Source organism: Scyliorhinus torazame, chromosome 4 (genome assembly GCF_047496885.1).
Source record: "Scyliorhinus torazame isolate Kashiwa2021f chromosome 4, sScyTor2.1, whole genome shotgun sequence".
Taxonomy (NCBI): Eukaryota; Metazoa; Chordata; class Chondrichthyes; order Carcharhiniformes; family Scyliorhinidae; genus Scyliorhinus; species Scyliorhinus torazame.
In genome coordinates, this window is record NC_092710.1 from 327,099,026 (window position 1) to 327,119,972 (window position 20,947).

General features: G+C 53.6%; 1 protein-coding gene across 1 annotated transcript in view; it reads right to left on the reverse strand.

Annotated features, from left to right (window-relative positions):
* Positions 1-20,947, reverse strand: part of LOC140411130 (heme-binding protein 2-like) — a 46,951-nt gene that overhangs the window by 3,256 nt on the left and 22,748 nt on the right. The window contains exon 3 of the mRNA XM_072500191.1: positions 13,497-13,671. Within this exon, the coding sequence (XP_072356292.1) occupies positions 13,497-13,671 (175 nt within the window). The remainder of the gene's footprint in view (positions 1-13,496; positions 13,672-20,947) is intronic.

Genomic DNA, 20,947 nt, shown 5'->3' on the forward strand with positions numbered 1-20,947 from the left:
TTAAGAACAGAGGAATTTAATTTTAATTCATCCTGACAATACCTGTTCGGAAACCAAGTTGGTTGCCAGGACAACAGGAACAGGAGTTGACCATTCAGCCCATTGAGGCGCCTCCACCATTCAGTTAGTCCACAGCTGTAGTGACATCATAAAGAAGCTCGCCAAAGGTACAGACAAGTGACAGAGTTTAATACAAAGAAATGTGATTGCTCTTTGAAGGTGGCAGCAGATCTTGAGAAAGTTGTCAATAAAGCATATGGGCACCTGGTTTCCCAGTCACATGGGTTGTGATGATATGAAGGCACCAATCTCTTATATGGATGGCATTGTCCATGGGGGGTGGGGGGCCCTGAAGCTCACTTAGAGATCAGGGTACCCTTTCAAAATGGCGCCACAATCTCTGAGGAGCCGGTCTCGCCGGCAGGTTCGGCCCGAAGTGTGGGCCAGACCGGGGGAAAACCTCCCAAGGCCGAAAAAATGACCATAAGATATAGGAGCAGAATTAGGCTATTCGGCCCATCGGGACTGGTCCGCCATTCGATCATGGCTGATACGTTCTTCATTTCCATTCTCCTGCCTTCTCCCCTAACCCCTGACCCCCTTATTAATCCATAAACTCCCTTATTAATCGAGCACCCCAGATTGGTGCTTCAGGTGCTGTTACCTACAGGGCTCCAGACCCAGAGCTGGAAGGTGGAATTAGCAGAATCGTTCTCTTCTAGAACATAAGAACTAGGAGCAGATGTTGGCAATTTAACCTCTCTAGCCTTCTCCACCATTCAATATGATCATGGCTGATTTCATCATGGCCTCAACTCTACCATTCTCACTAACCCTTAAACCCATTATGAATTAAAAATCGGTCTAACTCCTCCGTAAATGTACTCACTGTCCCAGCATCCCCCGCACTCTGTGGTAGCGAATTCCACTCATTCATGACTCTCTGGGAGAAAAAGTTTCTCCTCATCTGTTTTACGCTGCTGCTTATCCTGAGACTATGACCTCTTGTTCTAGAATGCTCCACAAGAGGAAGCATCGGCTCCACGTCTACTTTATCCACAGATTTCATCAATCATTAAAGTCGCCATAGTCCTAAATGACCATGGGCTGCTTTCCCCTTTGAGGGGGTGAGCTGAATGGTGGTGATTTAACCTGAGGGTCACCACACCTCAGGAGGGGGGGGCAAGGGTGGGGCCTTGATGAATAATCTCAGTCAGTAGGGGCTTTGAGCCCGCACTGCTGGCCCTGCTCTGCCTCACGAACCAGCTGATTCGCCAGTGAGCTGAACTGGCTCCCATATCACTTTTCTACCTTAATTTGATCCCCCTCATTCTTCTAAACTTATAGGCCTAAACTGCTCAATCTGTCTTCATAAGCCAGACCCCTCGGGTGGGATTCTCCATGCAGCGTCCAGTGACACCGGGATCACGAATCACAATTGGGCAGAGAATCGTGTGTCAGCTGAAAATCGAGGCCAGTGCCTGGCGCCAGCGGAATGCCGTGCTCCGGTGCCTCGGCAGTGGCATGAATGTATTCCAGGACGCATACCGGCGTGGACATGCAAATTATACAGTGAACACCATTGGCCTATCATTAACCGCCACGACCTGGCATTCTCCGGGCCTCCCGCAATGCTCCGCCTCCGCCAGGAGAAATTACTGACGGCAGGATTCACTTGTATTTAAAATGGGGAAACAATCACCATGGCTGCTGAGGGAGGTAGAGAGGGTAAGATATGATCCTAAATGCACAGCCATGGGCTGCCAGTCCTGCCGCTGGCCAGGAACAGTCGCGGGGGGTGGTGGGGGGGTGCAGCAGGGGATGGTGAATTGGGTCCTGCAGCGCATCCCACTGACCACCCACTGCGGGCCTTAGTTGCCCAGAGCACCACCGGTCGTACGGGTGTCCCCCCCATAAGGCTGCCCCCCTGAGGAGCCTACTGACCCCAACACCCCCACCCACAACCTGGCGCCACACTACTGCTGGGGTACACGCAGTACACCCAAGGGGTTCGCCCACAGTAGATCCCACAGGACGGGCTGCAGAGCGCACTGTTGGCATGGGTAGTGGAGCAACCGGTACTCCTGCTGGCAGAGTCACAGGGCCGCCCCCACCGCCCCAGTGCTAGTGGACAAGGGCTGCGGTGCAGATGGGGGCATGCGGAGAGGCAGCAATGCAGACTGGGGCCACCATGTAGCCCGTTGGACCTGGATGGACTCAGGTGTACCGTGCTAACATGTTCGCTTTTCAGCCCCTGCAGAGAATGGATTTCGGTATCCAACCGGGAATGGCTGGAATCTGCCTGGCCGTCGCAGCCCTGGCGGATGTACTGTGGCTGTACAAGCTGGAGATGCTCCACGAATACCCTGCCGAACAGGAGTCAGCCCCAGAGGAGCAGGGGCCAGCGGGTGGGAATGGAGAGCCGGCCATCCAGCAGGCGGAGGAGGAGGTGGGAAGGGGGCACTGCATCAGACCCTGTGTGTACCGGCAGCACCTGTCATTGGAGGACCTGCCGGACCCAGCATGTCACCAAAGACTCCGGCTGGGCAACGAGACTGTGCGACATCTCTGCTGCATCATGGAGCATCTTGAACCATGGGGAGTCTGGGGTAGGGCACCTGCTCCTCAAGGCCGCCAAGGTGATGGTCACCTTGAACTTCTATGCAACGGAGCCCTTCCATGTGCCGAGTGGGGACCTGTCGCGGATGTTCCAGACATTTGTGGACCGGTGCATCCGTGCCATATACCCAGGCACTGCAAGACATCAATCTCAATGTGGACCAAGCCCACCAGGATGCCAGGCAGCGGGATTCGCTGCCATCGCTGAGATGCCGCAGGTCCAGGCGGTGATCGACGAGACACGTCCCCGCATGAGGGGTTGGCCTTCATAAACCGAAAGGGGTACCACTCCATGAACATGCAGCTGACCACCAGCTGCACATCTGCGCTGATTGCCAGACAGCATGCTCAACGCCTTCATCCTGGCACACTTGGATGTTTCCCGACACATTTGAGGCACTACCCTGGGTGAGGGGTTGGCTCCTGGGCAGCAGGAGTTATCCACTGCGGTCGTGGCTGATGACGCCTATCCGGAAGCCACAGACCGAAGCACAGACCCGCTATAATGACGCCCAGGCAGTGACCAGGGGCATGATCGAGCAATGCTTCGGAACACTGAAGGTGCGATTCAGGTGCCTGGACCACTCTGATGGGGCCTTCCAGTAAAACGCTGGGGGAGTCTCCCACATTGTGGTGGCCTGCTGCATCCTCCACAATACCGCGCAGCAGAGAGACTAATTGCTGGAGGAGGAGGAAGTACGCCAGACCTCGTCCAACGAGGAACATGCGGAGGAGGGCCAGGAAAGCAGGGCATGGGGCCAGGGCAGCCTCTGGAGGCCGCACAATGTGTGCACCTGGGCCGCCACACACGGGACACTAACTGCCAGCAGTTCACCACACATCCACCTGTCCCCCATGTCCAACTGCCCCATCCCCTGTGCACCCTCCCTCCGGCACCTGAAACCCCCTTGGTGCTTCCTACCTGCTGCACTACAGGGTGCGGGCCCTGGGTTGGTAGTATCAGCGGGTTTGGTCCATGGGATGGAGGATAATGATGACCCGCACCGTGATGAGCCTTGGTGTTCCGCATTGCTGGACGCAGTCTGACTCCTGCCCTCAGCAGCACTCTCCACCGTCCGCCCGGGTGATCCCTGCATGCTCGCTGGCCAGTCCATCTCATGGTCCCATGGAAGCAGGGACGAGGTCCAGTTTAGGGTGGGGAACCAGGTAATGGCCCTAGGGGGTCATTCCTACCTCCAATGCCTGTGCCCCAAACCAGTGGGATCTGCCCCCCACACCACCAATCGGCACACCCTCTGCTCCCAGCCCTATCCATCCCTCACATCCTTCAGACAGAACACCAAGGCGGTTTGGAACGTTGATGAACAGTTGTTTATTGTGCTATTTACAGATATTGTGCTGTCGCCCCTCTCGCTAACCTCTGCCATCACCTGTGACTGCCAGTCCTAGAGGCTCGCTCTCGCATCAACCAAGGTCTCGATGTTCACGGCCGTGGAGCACAGGGCGTTTGCCACGTCCCTCTGAGACCATGTCATGTCACTCAGTGCCTGTGCCAGGTCCCTCTGTGGCTGGTTCAGGCCAGCCAGCGTCAGGCCAATAACGTCGACGCCGCAGCCTTGCCCTGTTGTGACTGGGCCACGCTCTGGAGCGCCGCTGCAATGTCGAGGTGGCCCTGGTACATGGCTGCCTGTGACATGGCTTCCTCACCCTGAGCCTCGGCAACCACCCATCCAGGATGCCCCAGGTCTTGGAGATTGTGACACACGGTCGATACCGCCGCACCCAAGACCTCCACCGAGATGCCAACTGTGCGGTGTTGGCCTGAGTAGCAAACATGGTCAACATCACCTCCTGCCCCTGCAGGAAGTTGGACTCCTCCAACTCTACCTGAAGGTGCTGGATGATTTTGACACTCCCCCATCTAGTCCCTGGCTCTGTGCCTCCAACATTGATGAGACCCCTGTTTCCAGAAGTCCGAGGCCAGTCTGGAGAGAAGCTGGAAGCTGGGGTCGGGCCATGCTCTGACTGTCCACCCCCTTGCGGGTTCCCTTCTCCACCTGATGTGCCCCAGCATTTGTGTGGCGCACACCAGATAGTGCCCCAGGAGCCTCTTCACTAAAATGTCCAACTGAGTTGAGTGCCTCTGGGGTGGTGGAGGGTGCCGGTGACAGCAGTGATAGGAAGTCATTGTTGTCCCCGGACTGGCCATCCGGCGTGTCATTGAGCTGTGCCTGGGGGCTGGCACTGCTAGCAGGCCCCGCCTCATTGCCAGATTTGTCTTGGCGTTGCGGAGCATGCCTGATGCCCCGCCTCATTGCTGGGTGATCCTGTAAGACAAAAGACAAGGCGCATGGTTAGGTCGTGGGTAGGGGTAGTGTTGGCATGTGGTGCTGGGTGGGGTGCATACTGAATTCCGGTGGGTGCGATTCGATTACCCTCTAAGGGGAGGGAGAGTGCCACGGGTGTGTGGGACGGCGACTGGTACCAGGGGCATGGTGGAGGTGGCTATCCCTGGTTCGCCTCACCCAGCCCTGCCTATCAGTCCGCCTGGTGGTGGCCGCATGGATGAAGCTGGGGGAGGGGAGGGGTTATGCGTATGGAGGGGGGGTGATGTGGGATGGAGGGGTAACTCACCTAGGTTGCCCTGTGGAGGTTCTTGTGCCGAGGCCTGGTTTACGTCCGTGGGTGGTTCCTTCCACCCTGGGAAACAGGGGGTCTCGCTTCTCCTCTATGGCATCCAACAATGTCTCCATCTCAGCACTCGCGAATCTCGGATCCGCTCTTCCAGATGGCATCACCTTGGCTGGAATGCATGTGTGTGGGGTGTGGGGCCTCTCTGCGGCTGCAGCCTGTGAGGCTCTGCAGTGCAAACCCCTACCCCGGAGAATCTGACAGCAAATTCATTGGAATTGCACTGCTTCCATGTGGCGCCAGTGCTCGCCATTAACATGTTCTGAATCACTCCAGGACCAGCGCCGCCTTCGTTACCGTGGAACTCTCGCGGTTCAGTCCCGGCGTCAGCGCTTAGTCTCTCAAGCAGAGAATCCTGGCCTTCATCTCTGGAATTAATCTAGTGAACGTTCTGTGAACTGTCTCCAATGTGACTACATCTTTCCTCAAATAAGGAGACCAAATCTGTGCACAATACTCCAACTGCGGTCTCACCAATGTCTTGGACAGTTGCAACAACACTTCCTTACCTTTATACTCTATTCCTTTACTATAAATGCCAAAATTCTATTCGCTTTCCTTATTACCTGCTGCACCTACATGCTAGTTTTCTGCGACTCTTACATGCGGACCCCCAGAACCCTCTGCCCCGGAATATCCCGATGTCCCTCCCAATTTAGTTAAAAGTTGCCATTCCATTTTTCCGACTAAAATGGATGATCTCACACTTATCCACGTTAAACTCCATCTGCCACATTTTGGCCCACCCACCTAACCTCTCTATATTCGTCTGTAAGGTTCTTATGCCACTGCCAGGATGCTGGGGCGGTATTGCCAGTGTGCCAGGGTGTCAGGCTGGCAGTGACAGGCTGGTGCCCAGATGCCAGGCTGGCATTGCCAGGGCCCCGGCCCCGGGGGCTTTGCCAGTTTGAGGGGGAATTCCCGGGGGCCTCCCTAAGGCTGGGGTGTGGGAGGGATGGTCTAAAGAGCATGGGGGCCTGAAAAGGAAGGAGGGGTTGGTGAAAGATCGGGGCTGTTGAACAAAATGGTACCCTGATCTGGGAGCAGCCTTTCCTGCTGAGGAGCTTCAGCTCATCTCAGCTCATCTAACGTTTCCGAGGCCCAAATAAATGGCAACGCGCTGTTGGATAGGGGGCTGTTTGTCGGCACTGCAGCTGCCTATAAACACCCACTAAACGTGCCTTTGAGCAAACTTCCACTGAAACGCGCCCATAGTCATTTTTTGGGTGAATCACGCCCCCTTTAAATATATAAAAGGGAGAGGGAGACCTTAGACAATGAGACTGGGAAAATAAGAATTGCAAACCAGGTAATGGCAGAGGAGTTAGATCAATACATTGCATCAGTCTTCACAGCAGAACACATGAATAGTGTTGCAAAACTCCTAAATAATCAAGAGGCAAAAGTTGGGGAGGAAATAAATACAATAATCACCAGAGAAAAGTTACTGGGGAAACTAATGGGGCTAAAGGCCAATCATTCTTATGGATCAGATGCGTTGCATCCGAGGGTAATCAAGGGATTAGTTACAGAGATAATGGATGCACTGATAATTTTTCAAGAATCCTGAAATTCTGGAAACGTTTCAGAGAATTGGAAAACTGCCAATGTGAAATCCTTACTTAAAAAAGGAGGGAGCACGGTGGCATTGTAGTTGGCACTGTTGCCACATCGCGCCAGGGACCCGGGTTTGATTCCAGTCTTGGGTCTCCCCATGTCTGTGTGGGTTTCCTCCGGGTGCTCATGTTTCATCGCACAGTCCAATGATTTGCAGGTTAGGTGGATTGGCCATGGTCAATGCACGGGTCTATGTGGATGGGGTGGGGGTGTGGGTCAAGGTAAAGTGCTCTTTGGGAGGCTTGGTGCAGACTTGATGGGCCAAATTGCCTCCTTCTGCATTGAGGGAATTCTATGGAGGCAAAAAATAGATAACTGTCGGCCAGTTAGATTATCATATGTCTTTGGGAAAATATTTGAATGCATTATAAAGGATGTAATAGCAGAGCATTTAGAAATACATAATATAAACAAGCAGAGTCAGCATGGCTTCATGAATCATGCCTGACAAATTTATTAAAATTCTTTGAGGTGGTAATGAGCAGGATAGATAAAAGGGAACAAGACAATGTAATATGCTTGAACTTCCTAATCGAGTCCGATAAGGTAGTATATAAAAAGTTACTGAATAAGATAAGAGCCCATGGTGATGGGGGTAGTGTCTTAGCATGGATAGAGGATTGGCTAACTAATAAGAGACAAAGTTGGGATAGGAGGGATATTTTCAGGATGGCAACCTGTACCTAGTGGAGGGCCACAGGGATCAGTGCTGGGGCCACAATTATTCACAATATATATTAATGACTTGGTTGAGGGAAGTGAACGTACTATTACCAAGTTTGTGGCTGACACAAAAATAGGTGGGAAGGCAAATGGCGAGGATGATGCAAAGGGTCTCCAGTGGGATATAGGCAGGTTAAGTGAATGGGCAACAACTTGGCGGATGGAATATGATGCAGGAAAATGTGAAGTTATGCGCTTTGGTAGGAAGAATAAAGGAACTGAAAACTATTTAAATGTAGCAAAATTGCAGAAAGTTGCAGCTCAGAGGGATATTATACTCGTGCATAAATCACAAAAAGCTAGCAAGCAAGTTCAGCAGGTAATAGGGAAGGCAAATGGAATTGTTGGCCTTTATTTCAAAGGGAATGGAACAGAAAAATCGGGAAGTCTTGCTAAAACTGCAAGGCACTAATTCGACCACACCTAGAATACTGCGAATAGTTTCGGTCTCCTTATCTAAGGAAATATATATTGCAATTGCAGGCAGTCCAGAGAAGATTCACCAGGTTGAGCCCGGGTATGGATTTTCTTATGAGGAGAGGTTGAGTAGGTTGGGCCTGTACTCATTGGAGTTTAGAAGAATGAGAGGTGACCTCATGAGACATACAGGATTCGCAGTATATGACAGAGATAATGAGGATTTTTCTCTCTTTGGGTGAAAATAGAACTAGGGGGCACAGTCTCAAAATAAGGGGGAGCCGGTTTCGGACTCAGTTGAGGAGGAATTCCTTCGCCCAAAGGGTTGTGAATCTGAGGAATTCCCTGCCCAGTGAAGCAGTTGAGGCTACCTCGTGTTTTTAAGGCGAAGATAGTTAGATTTTTGAACAGTGAAGGAATTAAGGGTTATGATGAGCGGATGGGCGAGTGGAGCTGAGTCCACAAAAAGATGAGCCATGATCTTATTGAATGGCAGAGCAGGCTCGAAGGGTCAGATAGCCTTCTCCTGCCCCTAGTTCTTATGTTCTGTCAGGGGGTAGTGAATCTTTGGAATTCTTTACCTGGGGCTGCGGAGGCTGGGATGTTAAGTATGTCCAAGGTTGAGGGGGACAGATATTTAATCAGGAAGGCAATCAAAGATTATTTGGCTAAGGTTGGGAAGTGGAGTTGAGGATTATCATATCAGATCAGTCATAATCTCATTTAATGGTGGAGCAGACTCGATGGGCCTACGTCTTGTGACCTAACGGTATGACAGTTTTTAAATGGTGCATTTAAACGTCGTGGAAGAGACATACTCTCAGTGGTCTGTCCTTATGGACACACAGAATTGAGCTGCACAGTTCGGCCTGTTTGGCTGAAGAGGCTCCAGGGTCAGATTCACCGACTCTTGCTCCAAATATGCCCTTACGTTTGCGTGGTTTTTCTGTGCAAAGATTGCCCGCAGAGATTCCTGTGCTACAACTCCAGCACATACTGTCCACACCCAGCAGATATCTCAGAAACTCCTTCTCCATCACCGTCTGTACTTTTGAAGGGAGAACTTCCATTTTTTCTGATTGTTCATGAGATCTGAATCCCTGATCAGGAATTCCTGGGGTGAACTGTTGTTCACAGGAATGACTGGCTGGAAATTCACAGACCCCCAAGTCCATGAATTTCTGCCAATGATTTAAATAGATTAAAAATCAGCCCATAATTTCTGACACTTCAGCAACGTCTGCTATCAAGGCTACAGATGAGAAATAGCATCACAGTTCATCACAACAGGAGAAGAATGTCAACATTGGGATTGTGCTGTGGTGTGACCCACGCCGATGGTGTGATATGGGGGATGTCGAATGAGGAATTGACTAGGCCCAACTCTGTTACTCTTGTTACAGTAAATCAAACTGACATTCATCATCCAGACACAATGTCTCCACCCCCCACCCCCCCCACTCCCCCCACAACCCCCACAGGTTATGGGAGGGTGGCGAGTAACATTGTAACTGTGTCAGGAAAACAGAGGTCATTTTAAGTGATCAATAGTTCCAGAGTTAAATATTAGGAATGAGATATAGCTTTAAGAGGGTTTAATTAAGTGTTGCCGTTTAAGGCAGTGTAAACCTGTCGATAGATTCATTCCAGACAGAACTGTTTGTATTTGACAGGGTCTAGTCAACTCTTCTTCTTTTGTGCTTAGAGGGGGTTATGACATGAAACATAAACAAGCTTAATAACCAGCGGCACTGTTAGGATAGGAATGCTTTCTGAGTGTAGATTTTGCTGAATATAGCAGTTGGTTTTCGAAGGCTAGATAGAGAGGAAACATCTCTTTCAGATTTGCTCGAAGAAAAGCTGTTCCATGATGCAATGGTTAAGAAAACAATTGCAAGGCAGCACGTTGGCGCAGTGGTTAGCAATGCCTCACAGTGCCGAGGTCCAAGGTTCGATCCCGGCTCTGGGTCACAGTCCATGTGGAGTTTGCACATTCTCCCCGTGTTTGGGTGGGTGTCATCCCCACGACCTAAAGATGTGCAGGGTAGGTGGATTGGTCACGCTAAATTGCCCCTTAATTGGAAAACTGAATTGGGTACTCTGAATTTATAAAAAACAAAGAAAACAATTGCAAGAAACTTAAAGATCAGGGGCGAGATTCTCCGACCCCCCACCGGGTCGGAGAATCGCTGTGGGCCATCGTGAATTCCGCCCCCGCCGCCTGCCAAATTCTCCGAAGGGAGAAAAGTCGGCAGGGCGTCAATTGCGCCGCACGCCTCGGAGAATGGCACAGGTGGGCGCGAGGCAATGGATTTTAAGGCTGCCGATATTCTCCCGGATGGGCCGAAGTCCTCACGTCGGCGTAAATCAAAACACCTTTAAATCGGCATCAACCAGTGCTCATGGTTGACGCCGACCAGCGTGGAGGTGGGTGGCGGCCTGGGGGGTTGGCCGCTGGAGAGGTGATGGCGTGGCCGCAGTCTGTATGTGTGGGGGAGAGGTGTGTGTAGGGTTGTGTGTGTGTGGGGGTGGGGGTGGGGTGGGGGAGGGGGTTAGAGTGAGGTGGGCTCCGGGGGAGTGCCGGGAGGGGGATGAGTGCCGGGGGGGGGGGGTCCGTGCCGGGGAGGGGGACGGGGAGGTGCGTGCTGGGGAGGGGGACGGGGAGGTGCGTGTCGGGGAGGGGGATGGGGAGGTGCGTGCCGGGGAGGGGGACGGGGGGGGTCCGTGCCGGGGAGGGGGACGGGGAGGTGTGTGCTGGGGAGGGGGATGGGGAGGTGCGTGTCGGGGAGGGGGATGGGGAGGTGCGTGCCGGGGAGGGGGGGGGGTCCGTGCCGGGGAGGGGGACGGGGGGGGGTCCGTGCTGGGAAGGGGGATGGGGAGGTTATGGGGGAGGGGGGATATGGGGGAGGGGGGATATGGGGGAGGGGGGATATGGGGGAGGGGGGATATGGGGGAGGGGTGATATGGGGGAGGGGGATATGGGGAGGGGGGATATGGGGAGGGGTGATATGGAGGAGGGGGATATGGGGGAGGGGGGATATGGGGAGGGGGGATATGTGGAGGGGTGATATGGGGGAGGGGGGATATGGGGAGGGGGATATGGGGGAGGGGGGATATGGGGGAGGGGGGACATGGGGAGGGGGGACATGGTGGAGTGGGGATATGGGGAGGGGGGATATGAGGGAGGGGGGATATGGGGGATGGGGATATGGGGGATATGGATATCCTGCGGGGGGGGGGGGGGGCTCACCCTGGCTGCCCTGACGAGGTCGTTCACCTTCTTGTGGCACTGGGTGCCTGTCCGTGGTGTCAGGGCCACAGCGCTGACGGCTTCTGCCACCTCCCTCCACAGACGCCGGCTGTGGCGTGGGGCGACTCTGCGGCCATGTCCGGGATACAGGGCCACCCTCCTCTGCTCCACTGCGTCCAGGAGCGCCTCAATGTCACTGGACTGGAACCTCGGGGCTGAGCGGCGGGCGGCCATCCGGTCGGGTCTTCTGGTCGGGTGGGGGGAGCAGCGCGTTTTATGAGCCGTCACGCCGTGCGGCGTGCACCATGTGAGCCAGCGCGGATAGCGTCCCGTCGCTGCTAGCCCATTCCGGGCCGGAGACTTTGCGACGTTTGGGGCGGCGCGAAGCATGTGGGATTTGCGCCGTTTTGGGCGCCGGTCGGCGGACATCGCGCCGATACCGGAGGATTTTGCCCCAGGGGCGCGATTCTCTGACCCCCCACCAAGTCGGAGAATCGCCGGGGGCTGGCGTGAATCCCGCCCGGCCGTGTCCCGATTTCTCCGCCACCAGAGATTCGGCGGGGGGCGGGAATCGCGCCGGTCGGCGCCGGCGGGCTCTGGGGTCCTGGGTGGGGGCGCGGGGCGATCTGGCCCCAGGGGGTGCCCCACGGTGGCCTGGCCCACGATCGGGGCCCACCGATCCGCGGGCGGGCCTGTGCCGTGGGGGCACTCTTTCCCTTCAGCCTCCACCACGGTCTCCACCATGGCGGAGGCAGAAGAGACTCCCTCCACTGCGCATGCGTGGGAAGCTGTCAGCGGCCGCTGACGCTCCCGTGCATGCGCCGCCCGGAGATGTCATTTCCGCGCCAGCTGGCGGGGCACCAAAGGCCTTTTCTGCCAGCTGGCGGGGCGGAAATTCGTCCGGTGCCAACCTAGCCCCTCAATGTTGGGGCTCGGCCCCCAAAGATGCGGAGCATTGCGCACCTTTGGGGCGGCGCGATGCCCGTCTGATTTGCGCCGTTTTGGGCGCCAGTCGGCGGACATCGCGCCGTTTCCGGAGAATTTCGCCCCTGGTTCTGGATTCTTTGTTAAAAGTGAAGTGGAAGCTTTGTTTGACAGGATAGTTGGAAAATCTGGTGTATTTTTAATTCAAACAGCTGATGGAAAGCATTGATTGAAAAAGTGTTTTAAAGCGTGCCTTTTTGAGAGTGGAGTTAGGAAACTCATGTGACAATCATCTGGGGGATTTTGAGAGAAATTCACGGAAGATCAGTTGATCGGCATCGACCATTTGGTTTTGGAGTGGGATATTATTTTTGAAAACTGTATATACATTTATGAACCTCGTGGAGTAAAGGAGCATTGAATTATAATCAAACTTTCCATGTTTAATAAATGTTTTCCTTCATATTATTAAAAACTTATGAGCAATCCAGTGACTGTTCCTCCACGTTTTCTAAAAAAACGTAAATGTTACAATCATAGAATTATAGAATTTACAGTGCAGAAGGAGGCCATTCAGCCCATCGTGTCTGCACCGGCCCTTGGAAAGAGCACCCTACTCAAGCCCACGCCTCCACCCTATCCCCGTTACCCAGTAACCCCACTTAACCTTTTTGGACATTAAGGGCGATTTTTAGCATGGCCAATCCACCTAACCTGCACATCTTTGGACTGTGGGAGGAAACCGGAGCACCCGGAGGAAACCCACGCAGACACGGGGAGAACGTGTGGACTCCGCACAGACAGTGACCCAAGCCGGGAATCGAACCTGGGACTCTGGAGCTGTGAAGCGACTGTGCTAATCACTGTGCTGCCCAAATTCCGCCCTTGGGTGACTGCCCATGTGAAATTTGCACTTTCTCCCCATGTCTGCGTGGGTTTATTCCGGGTGCCACCGCAGTCCCAAGATGTGCATTTATGTGGATTGGCCATGCTAAATTGCCCCTTAGTACTCAAATAGGCTAGGTGGGGTTATGGGTTATGAGGATAGGGTGGAGGTGTGGGATTAAGTACGGTGCTCTTTCCCATGGCCGATGCAGACTGAATGGGCCAACTGGCCTCCTTCTGCACTGAAGATCTATGATCTCTGATGTTGGCTCAAGAGCTGATACGTTGAAGGGTCATTTGGACTCAAACCATTGATTGCTTCTTTCCACAGATGCTGCCAGACCTGGTATGTTTATCCAGTTTTTCTTGTTTTTATTTTGATGTCAAATATATCAACAATTAAACTCACCTGACATAGAACCACTTATCAGGTGCGTTTCCTACTTGAAGTGCTTCATCTATTGGTTCCGGTACCACGTCGATTTCAGGAAGGAGCAGAAGAAATATGATGAATATCTCTTGTATTTCGCCGTTTTCCAAAGTTCCAAGAACTCCCCAAGGTGCAGAGATAGGAACAATTGTACCTGTGGATAAAGAAACACAGCAGTTCCAGGTTAGGGGACTGGGTCACTTTGCTGAGATGTGGAAAACACTGATGTGGTTACATTGAATTATGGACACAGAATGATACTTTTCCTGTGCCCTTTGCTGGAGTTATCCCCCACTGACCCACTTAAATGTTCCCCATCAGTTCAACATTTACCCTTTGAACGGCGCTATTGAATTTTCTTCCACCATCATTTCAGACAGAGCATTCCAGATCACAATGATTTATTGTTTCAATTAAAGTTTCCTCTGTTCTTTTGCCAATCATATTAATTCTCTGTCCTCCGGTTATTGACTCCTCTGCACTGAAAACAATTTCACCACATTTACTCTGTCAAAACCCTTCTTGGTTTGAAAACCTCTCAAATCTCCTGGTAACTTTCTCTGCTCAAAGGAAATTCCCTCCAACTTTCCCAGTCTCTCCATGTAGCTGAGGCCCATCAACACTCACATTATTCTCACAAATCTCTTGTGCAATCTCTCCAAGGCCCTGGGCTCCGTCTGGTCCCAGCACCTTCCCCGCGTGCATGGAGCTAACGTTGTCCATGATCTCTCTCTGTGCTAGTGTTGCTTCCAGGCCCCGTTTTCTACTCCCCCACAACTGATATGTCCAGTCCATCAAGGAACTGCTTCATCCAGGACTCCCCCATTGGGGGCCCTGAGGTGTACGAGCCCAGGATTAAACACAATACTCCAGCTAAGGCATAACCGGTGTTGCATGAAAGTTGAACAGAATTTTTTCACTTTTCTCTTCTATTCTTCTAATAATGCCAAGGATTCTGTACATTGTGACAAATCATGGAAACTGGTTGTCCCTGGTGACCACGTCCGCAGGAGGTGTGTCCAATTGCAGCTCCTGGTTGTAGCACACAATGACTTACGAGAGAGACGAGTAGAGATGAAGTCGATGAGGTTTTATTGAGCGAGACTTGTCCCCAGCAGTTCAACAACAGAATGGAGCGGCGGGGAGAAGCCCGGGTTCTTATACTTCACCTTCAGGGCGGAGCCAGGAGTCAACCAGGACCCGGGATCTGTCAGCCAATAGCATCATGGCTTCACAGTCCCACATGACCCCTAATACATACTACCACATTCACCCCTTGTTAAAAATGAACCCGGCGGGGTGGTGGTTCGCATGGTGGTAGGGGTTTACAAGGCTGGTCCTGGGAGGAAAATTTTGGGCATGTCATTACAGTGTTCGCCCTACACTGGGCTATGTATAAGGTTTGTACATTTACAACATTACACTATTTACAACATTAGTAAGAGAAATTTTTTTTTGTTACAGTCCAACAACATTCTTGGTGTCACGCCGATGCCACGAGTCGGGCGGGTGGTCTGGTCTTCCTCGTCGATCGCCTCAGCCCCGGTGGTGGTGCAGGTGCTTGTTCCGGCATTGTCGTCTCCGGGAGCGTTTCGGTGTTTGTTCCTGTTTCACTCCTGGGCGGACACGGGAGGAGGACCGATCCTCCCGGGAAGGGGTTGGTCGTGGGGTGCGCCGGTGGCAGGGAGGGGATGATCGGTGTCGGGGGGGTGCGTGTGTTGCCGGCGGAAGCCAGGTCTCGCAGGGAGACCGTGTCCTGTCGGCCGTCGGGGTGCGCCACGTAGGCGTACTGCGGGTTCGCGTGGAGGAGGTCGCGTGTTGGTCGCCCTCTCGACCAACGGGTCCGACTTGTGCGCCCGCACCTGTTTCCGGAGCAAGATGGGTCCTGGGGCCGCCAGCCAGGTCGGCAGCGACGTTCCGGAGGAGGACTTCCTGGGGAAGACAAGGAGGCGCTCATGAGGCGTTTGGTTAGTGGTGGTACACAGCAGCGACCGGATGGAGTGGAGAGCGTCCGGGAGGACCTCCTGCCACCGTGAAACTGGGAGATCCCTGGACCGTAGGGCCAATAGGACGGTCTTCCAGACCGTGCCGTTCTCCCTCTCTATTTGCCCGTTCCCCCAGGGGTTGTAGCTGGTCGTCCTGCTCGAGGCTATGCCCTTGTTGAGCAGGAACTGGCGCAGCTCGTCACTCATGAAGGAGGACCCCCTGTCGCTATGGATATATGCGGGGCAACCGAACAGTGTGAATATGGTGCCAAGGGCTTTAATGACTGTGGCCGCTGTCATGTCGGGGCAGGGGATGGCAAAGGGGAAACGGGAGTACTCGTCCACCACGTTCAGGAAGTATGTGTTGCGGTCGGTGGAGGGGAGGGGCCCTTTGAAATCCAGACTGAGGCGTTCAAAGGGGCGGGAAGCCTTGATCAGGTGCGCTCTATCCGGCCTGAAAAAGTGCGGTTTGCACTCCGCGCAGATGTGGCAGTTCCTGGTGACTGTACGGACCTCCTCCACAGAGTAGGGGAGGTTGCGGGACTTTATAAAATGGTAGAACCGAGTGACCCCCCGGGTGGCAGAGGTCCTCATGGAGGGTTTGGAGACGGTCTATTTGTGCGTTGGCACATGTGCCGCGGGATAGGGCATCGGACGGCTCGTTCAGCTTTCCGGGACGGTACAAGATCTCGTAGTTGAAGGTGGAGAGCTCGATCCTCCACCTTAAGATCTTGTCATTTTTAATTTTGCCCCGCTGTGCATTATCGAACATGAAGGCTACCGACCGTTGGTCGGTGAGGAGAGTGAATCTCCTGCCGGCCAGGTAATGCCTCCAATGTCACACAGCTTCCACTATGGTTTGGGCTTCCTTTTCCACTGAGGAGTGGCGGATTTCTGAGGCGTGGAGGGTTCGGGAGAAAAAGGCCACGGGTCTGCCCGCTTGGTTAAGGGTGGCCGCCAGAGCTACGTCGGATGCGTTGCTCTCGACCTGGAAGGGGAGGGACTCGTCGATGGCGCGCATCGTGGCCTTTGCGATATCCGCTTTGATGCGGCTGAAAGCCTGGCGAGCCTCTGTCGACAGGGGGAAGGTAGTGGTCTGTATTAGCGGGCGGGCCTTGTCTGCATACTGGGGGACCCACTGGGCGTAATATGAAAAGAACCCCAGGCAACGTTTCAGTGCTTTGGAGCAGTGGGGAAGGGGAAATTCCATGTGGGGGCACATGCGTTTGGGGTCGGGGCCTATTATCCCATTGCGCACTACGTATCCCAGGATGGCCAACCGGTTTGTGCTAAAGACGCACTTTTCCTCATTGTATGTGAGGTTCAAGGCGTTAGCGGTCTGGAGGAATTTTTGGAGATTGGCGTCGTGGTCCTGCTGATCGTGGCCGCAGATGGTTATGTTATCGAGATACGGGACGTGGTCTGCAACCCGTGCTGGTCAACCATTCGGTCCATCTCCCGTTGGAAGACCGAGACCCCGTTTGTGACACCAAATGGGACCCTTAGGAAGTGGTATAGACGCCCGTCTGCCTCGAAGGCTGTGTACTTGCGGTCACCTGGGCGGATGGGGAGCTGGTGGTAGGCGGACTTGAGGTCCACGGTGGAGAAAACCTTATACTGGGCAATCCGATTTACCATGTCGGATATGCGGGGGAGAGGGTACGCATCTAGCTGTGTGTACCTGTTGATGGTTTGGCTATAGTCTATGACCATCCTTTACTTCTCCCCGGTCTTTACTACTACCATCTGGGCTCTCCAGGGACTATTGCTGGCCTGGATTATGCCCTCCTTCAGCAGCCGCTGGACTTCAGACCGAATAAATATCCGCTCCTGGGCGGTGTACCGTCTGCTCCTAGTGGCGACGGGTTTGCAATCCGGGGTGAGGTTTGCAAACAGGGACGGCGGTTCAACCTTGAGGGTTGCGAGGCCGCAGATAGTGAGTGGGGGTATTGGGCCGCTGAATTGAAATGTTAGGCTCTGCAGGTTACACTGGAAATCTAATCCCAGTAATGTGGGCGCGCAGAGTTGGGGAAGGACGTAGAGCCTGTAGTTTTTAAACTCCCTTCCTTGCACCGTTAGGTTCGCGATGCAGAACCCTTTGATCTCTACGGAGTGGGATCCTGCAGCTAGGGAAATCTTTTGCGTACTTGGATGGATGGTCAGAAAACAGCGTCTTACCGTGTCGGGGTGAATGAAACTTTTGGTGCTCCCGGAGTCGATCAGGCATGATGTCTCGTGTCCGTTTATCAGCACCGTTGTTGTCGTCGTCTGGAGCGTCCGGGGCCGTGATTGATCCAGCGTCACCGAAGCCAGTCGTGGTCGTAGTGTCTCGGCGTCTTCTTCGGACCCCGTGGGGCCGTCGATGCTGGGGTCCTTTGTTGTCATCCAAGATGGCGGCATCCATGAATCGCACGCGGCCGGGGGTGGACAAAATGGCCGCCCCCATGGATCGCACTTGGTCGGGGGTGGACAAAATGGCCACCCCCATGAATCGCACGTGGCTGGGGAGTCACAAGATGGCGGCGCCCATCCCCCCCTCGTGGTGGCCGGGACCCAAAATGGCGGCGCCCGCGGGTCGCACATGGGGCGCTGGGGGGGGTTGGGGAGCGTTTGGGATGCGCTGGGCTCGTTCTTCTCCGGGGATTGCGGCGACCCCCCGGGACCGGCACACAGCCGCATAATGGCCCTTCTTGCCGCAGCTTTTGCAAATAGCTGCGCGGGCCGGGCAGCGCTGCCGGGGGTGTTTCGCTTGCCCGCAGAAATAGCAGCGGGCCCCCCAGGGCTGATCTGGCACTTTAACCGCGCAAGCCTGTGAGGGGGGGGGAGAGTTTGTCGCGACGGGGGTCCACGGAGCCAAAGGGGCTGCCGCGCGGTCGGGCCGTAGGCGCGGGCGTTTTGCGAGGCCACATGTAGGGAAGCTGCAATGGCCCGTGCCTCTGAGAGTCCTAGCAACTCTTTTTCTAAAAGTCTTTGGGGAGAGTTCATACCTGCCACAAACGCATCGCGAATTAGCATGTCCGTGTGTTCAATCGCGTTCACCGGCGGGCAGCTGCAGCCCCATCCCAAAATTAGCAGCGCATCGTAGAATTCCTCTAACGATTCTCCGGGACTTTGCCGTCTCGTTGCGAGTTGGTAGCGTGCGTAGACCTGGTTCACGGGGCGAACGTAAATGCTCTTCAGTGCTGCGAGCGCCGTCGGGAAATCCTCTGCGTCTTCTATGAGAGGGTAAATTTCCGGGCTTACCCTTGAATGCAGGACCTGCATTTTCTGGTCTTCTGTGATCCGGCCGGGGGCTGTTCGGAGGTAGCCTTCGAAACAGGCTTGCCAGTGTTTAAAAATTGCTGCCGAGTTCGCTGCGTGGGGGCTGATCCGCAGGCATTCCGGGGCGATCCGGAGCTCCATAGTCCTTTAAGCTCGCTCAATAAATTGTAGCGCACAATGACTTACGAGAGAGACGAGTAGAGATGAAGTCGATGAGGCTTTATTGAGCGAGACTTGTCCCCAGCAGTTCAGCAACAAAATGGAGCGGCGGGGAGAAGCCCGGGTTCTTATACTCCGTCTTCAGGGCGGAGCCAGGAGTCAACAGCTAACCAGGACCCGGGATCTGTCAGCCAATAGCATCATGGCTTCACAGTCCCACATGACCCCTAATACATACTACCACACTGGTTAGCCGTATTTCGGAGCTGGAGCTGAGGGTGGATTCACCGTGGAGCATCTGCGGCGCTGAGCAAGTCGGGGATATTAAGTTCAGTAAAGTGGACACACCGCAGGTGAGGATTGGACAGGCAGAAAGGGCCACCAGGCAGAGTAGAGGAAGGCAGGTGGTGCAGGAGTCCCCTGTGGCCATCTCCCTTTCTGACAACATACTCTTTTAGATACTGTTTAGTGAGATGACTGTGTAGGGAAAAGCAGTGGCAGCCAACTTCATTGCACCATGGGTGCACAGTCGGGGAGGAGGAATAACGTCAGGGCTACAGTGGTAGGGGGATTCAATTGTGGCAGCACGGAAGCACTGGTGCTTCACAGCTCCAGGGTCCCAGGTTCGGTTCCCGCTTGGGTCACTGTCTGTGCGGAGTCTGCACGTTCTCCCCGTGTGTGCGTGGGTTTCCTCCGGGTGCTCCGGTTTCCTACCACAGTCCAAAGATGTGCAGGTTAGATGGATTGTCCATGATAAATTGCCCTTAATGTCCAAAAAAGGTTAGTTTAGGTTACTGGTTTACGGGGATAGGGTGGAGGTGTGGGGCTTAAGTAGGGTGCTCTTTCCAAGGGCTGGTGCAGACTCGATGAGCCGAATGGCCTCCTTCTGCACTGTAAATTCTGTAATGGGAGCAGACAGGTATTTCTGTAGCCGCAAAAGTGACTCCAGAATAGAATGTTGCCTCCCTGGTGTCGAATGTCACTGAACGACTGCAGGGCATACTGAAGGGGGAGGACAAACAGGCAGAAATGAAGTACACATTGTTACTAACGATATAGGCAGAAGTACTGCAAGCGGAATTTAGGGAGCTAGGAAGTAGATTAAAAAACAGGAGACAGAAGGCAGTAATCTCCGGATTACTTTCAGTGCCACGTGAGAGTGAGTATAGAAATGGAAAATTGGTCAAGGTGAATGCGTGGCTGGAGAAAAGGTGCAGGAGGGAGGGCTTCAGATTTCTTGGACATTGGGACCGCTTTTGGGAATGGTGGGACCTGTACAAGGCAGACAGTTTGTACCTGAACCTAAATAGAACCAGTGTTTTGCATGGAGGTTTGCTCGTGCTTTGGGTGGGGTGGGGGGGGGGGGGGGGTGTTTAAACTAACTTGTTAGGGGGTGGGATTCTGAGAGAAGATTCAACAGGAATAGATGCACAGCCAAAATTAGAAAAGACATCAAGTGAGTCAGGAAGGCCTAGAATGACTCGACTAGTTAAGCCACAAGGGAGTTTGCTACAATTGGATGGTATTTAGTTCAATGCCAGGAGTCTGACCAACAAGGCAGATGAATTGAGGGCACAAATTAAAACATGGGGGTATGATTTCATTGCTATCACTGAGATATGGTTGAGAGAGGGGCAGGATTGACAGCTCAATATTCCAGGATACAGGATTTTCAAGTGAGATAGGGAAGAAGATAAAAGAGGAGGGGGTGTGGCAATTTTCATCAGGGAATCAAAAACAGCAGTAAGGAGGGACAACATCTTAGAAGGCCCTTCAACTGAAGCCATATGGATAGAACTTAAAAACCAAGGAGCGATCAGACTGCTGGGAGTGTTCTCCAGGCCCACGAGCAGTCCGAGAGAAATAGGTATGTGGGCAAATCTCAGAGAAGTATAAAAGTAATAGGGCAGTGACAGTGGGCATTTCAACTTCATCAATATTGACTGGTGTAGTCATACTGTGAAAGGTTTAGAGGGAGAAGAATACTTTAAGCCAGTAAGGAGAAGGCCTTCCAAGAGAGGGAGC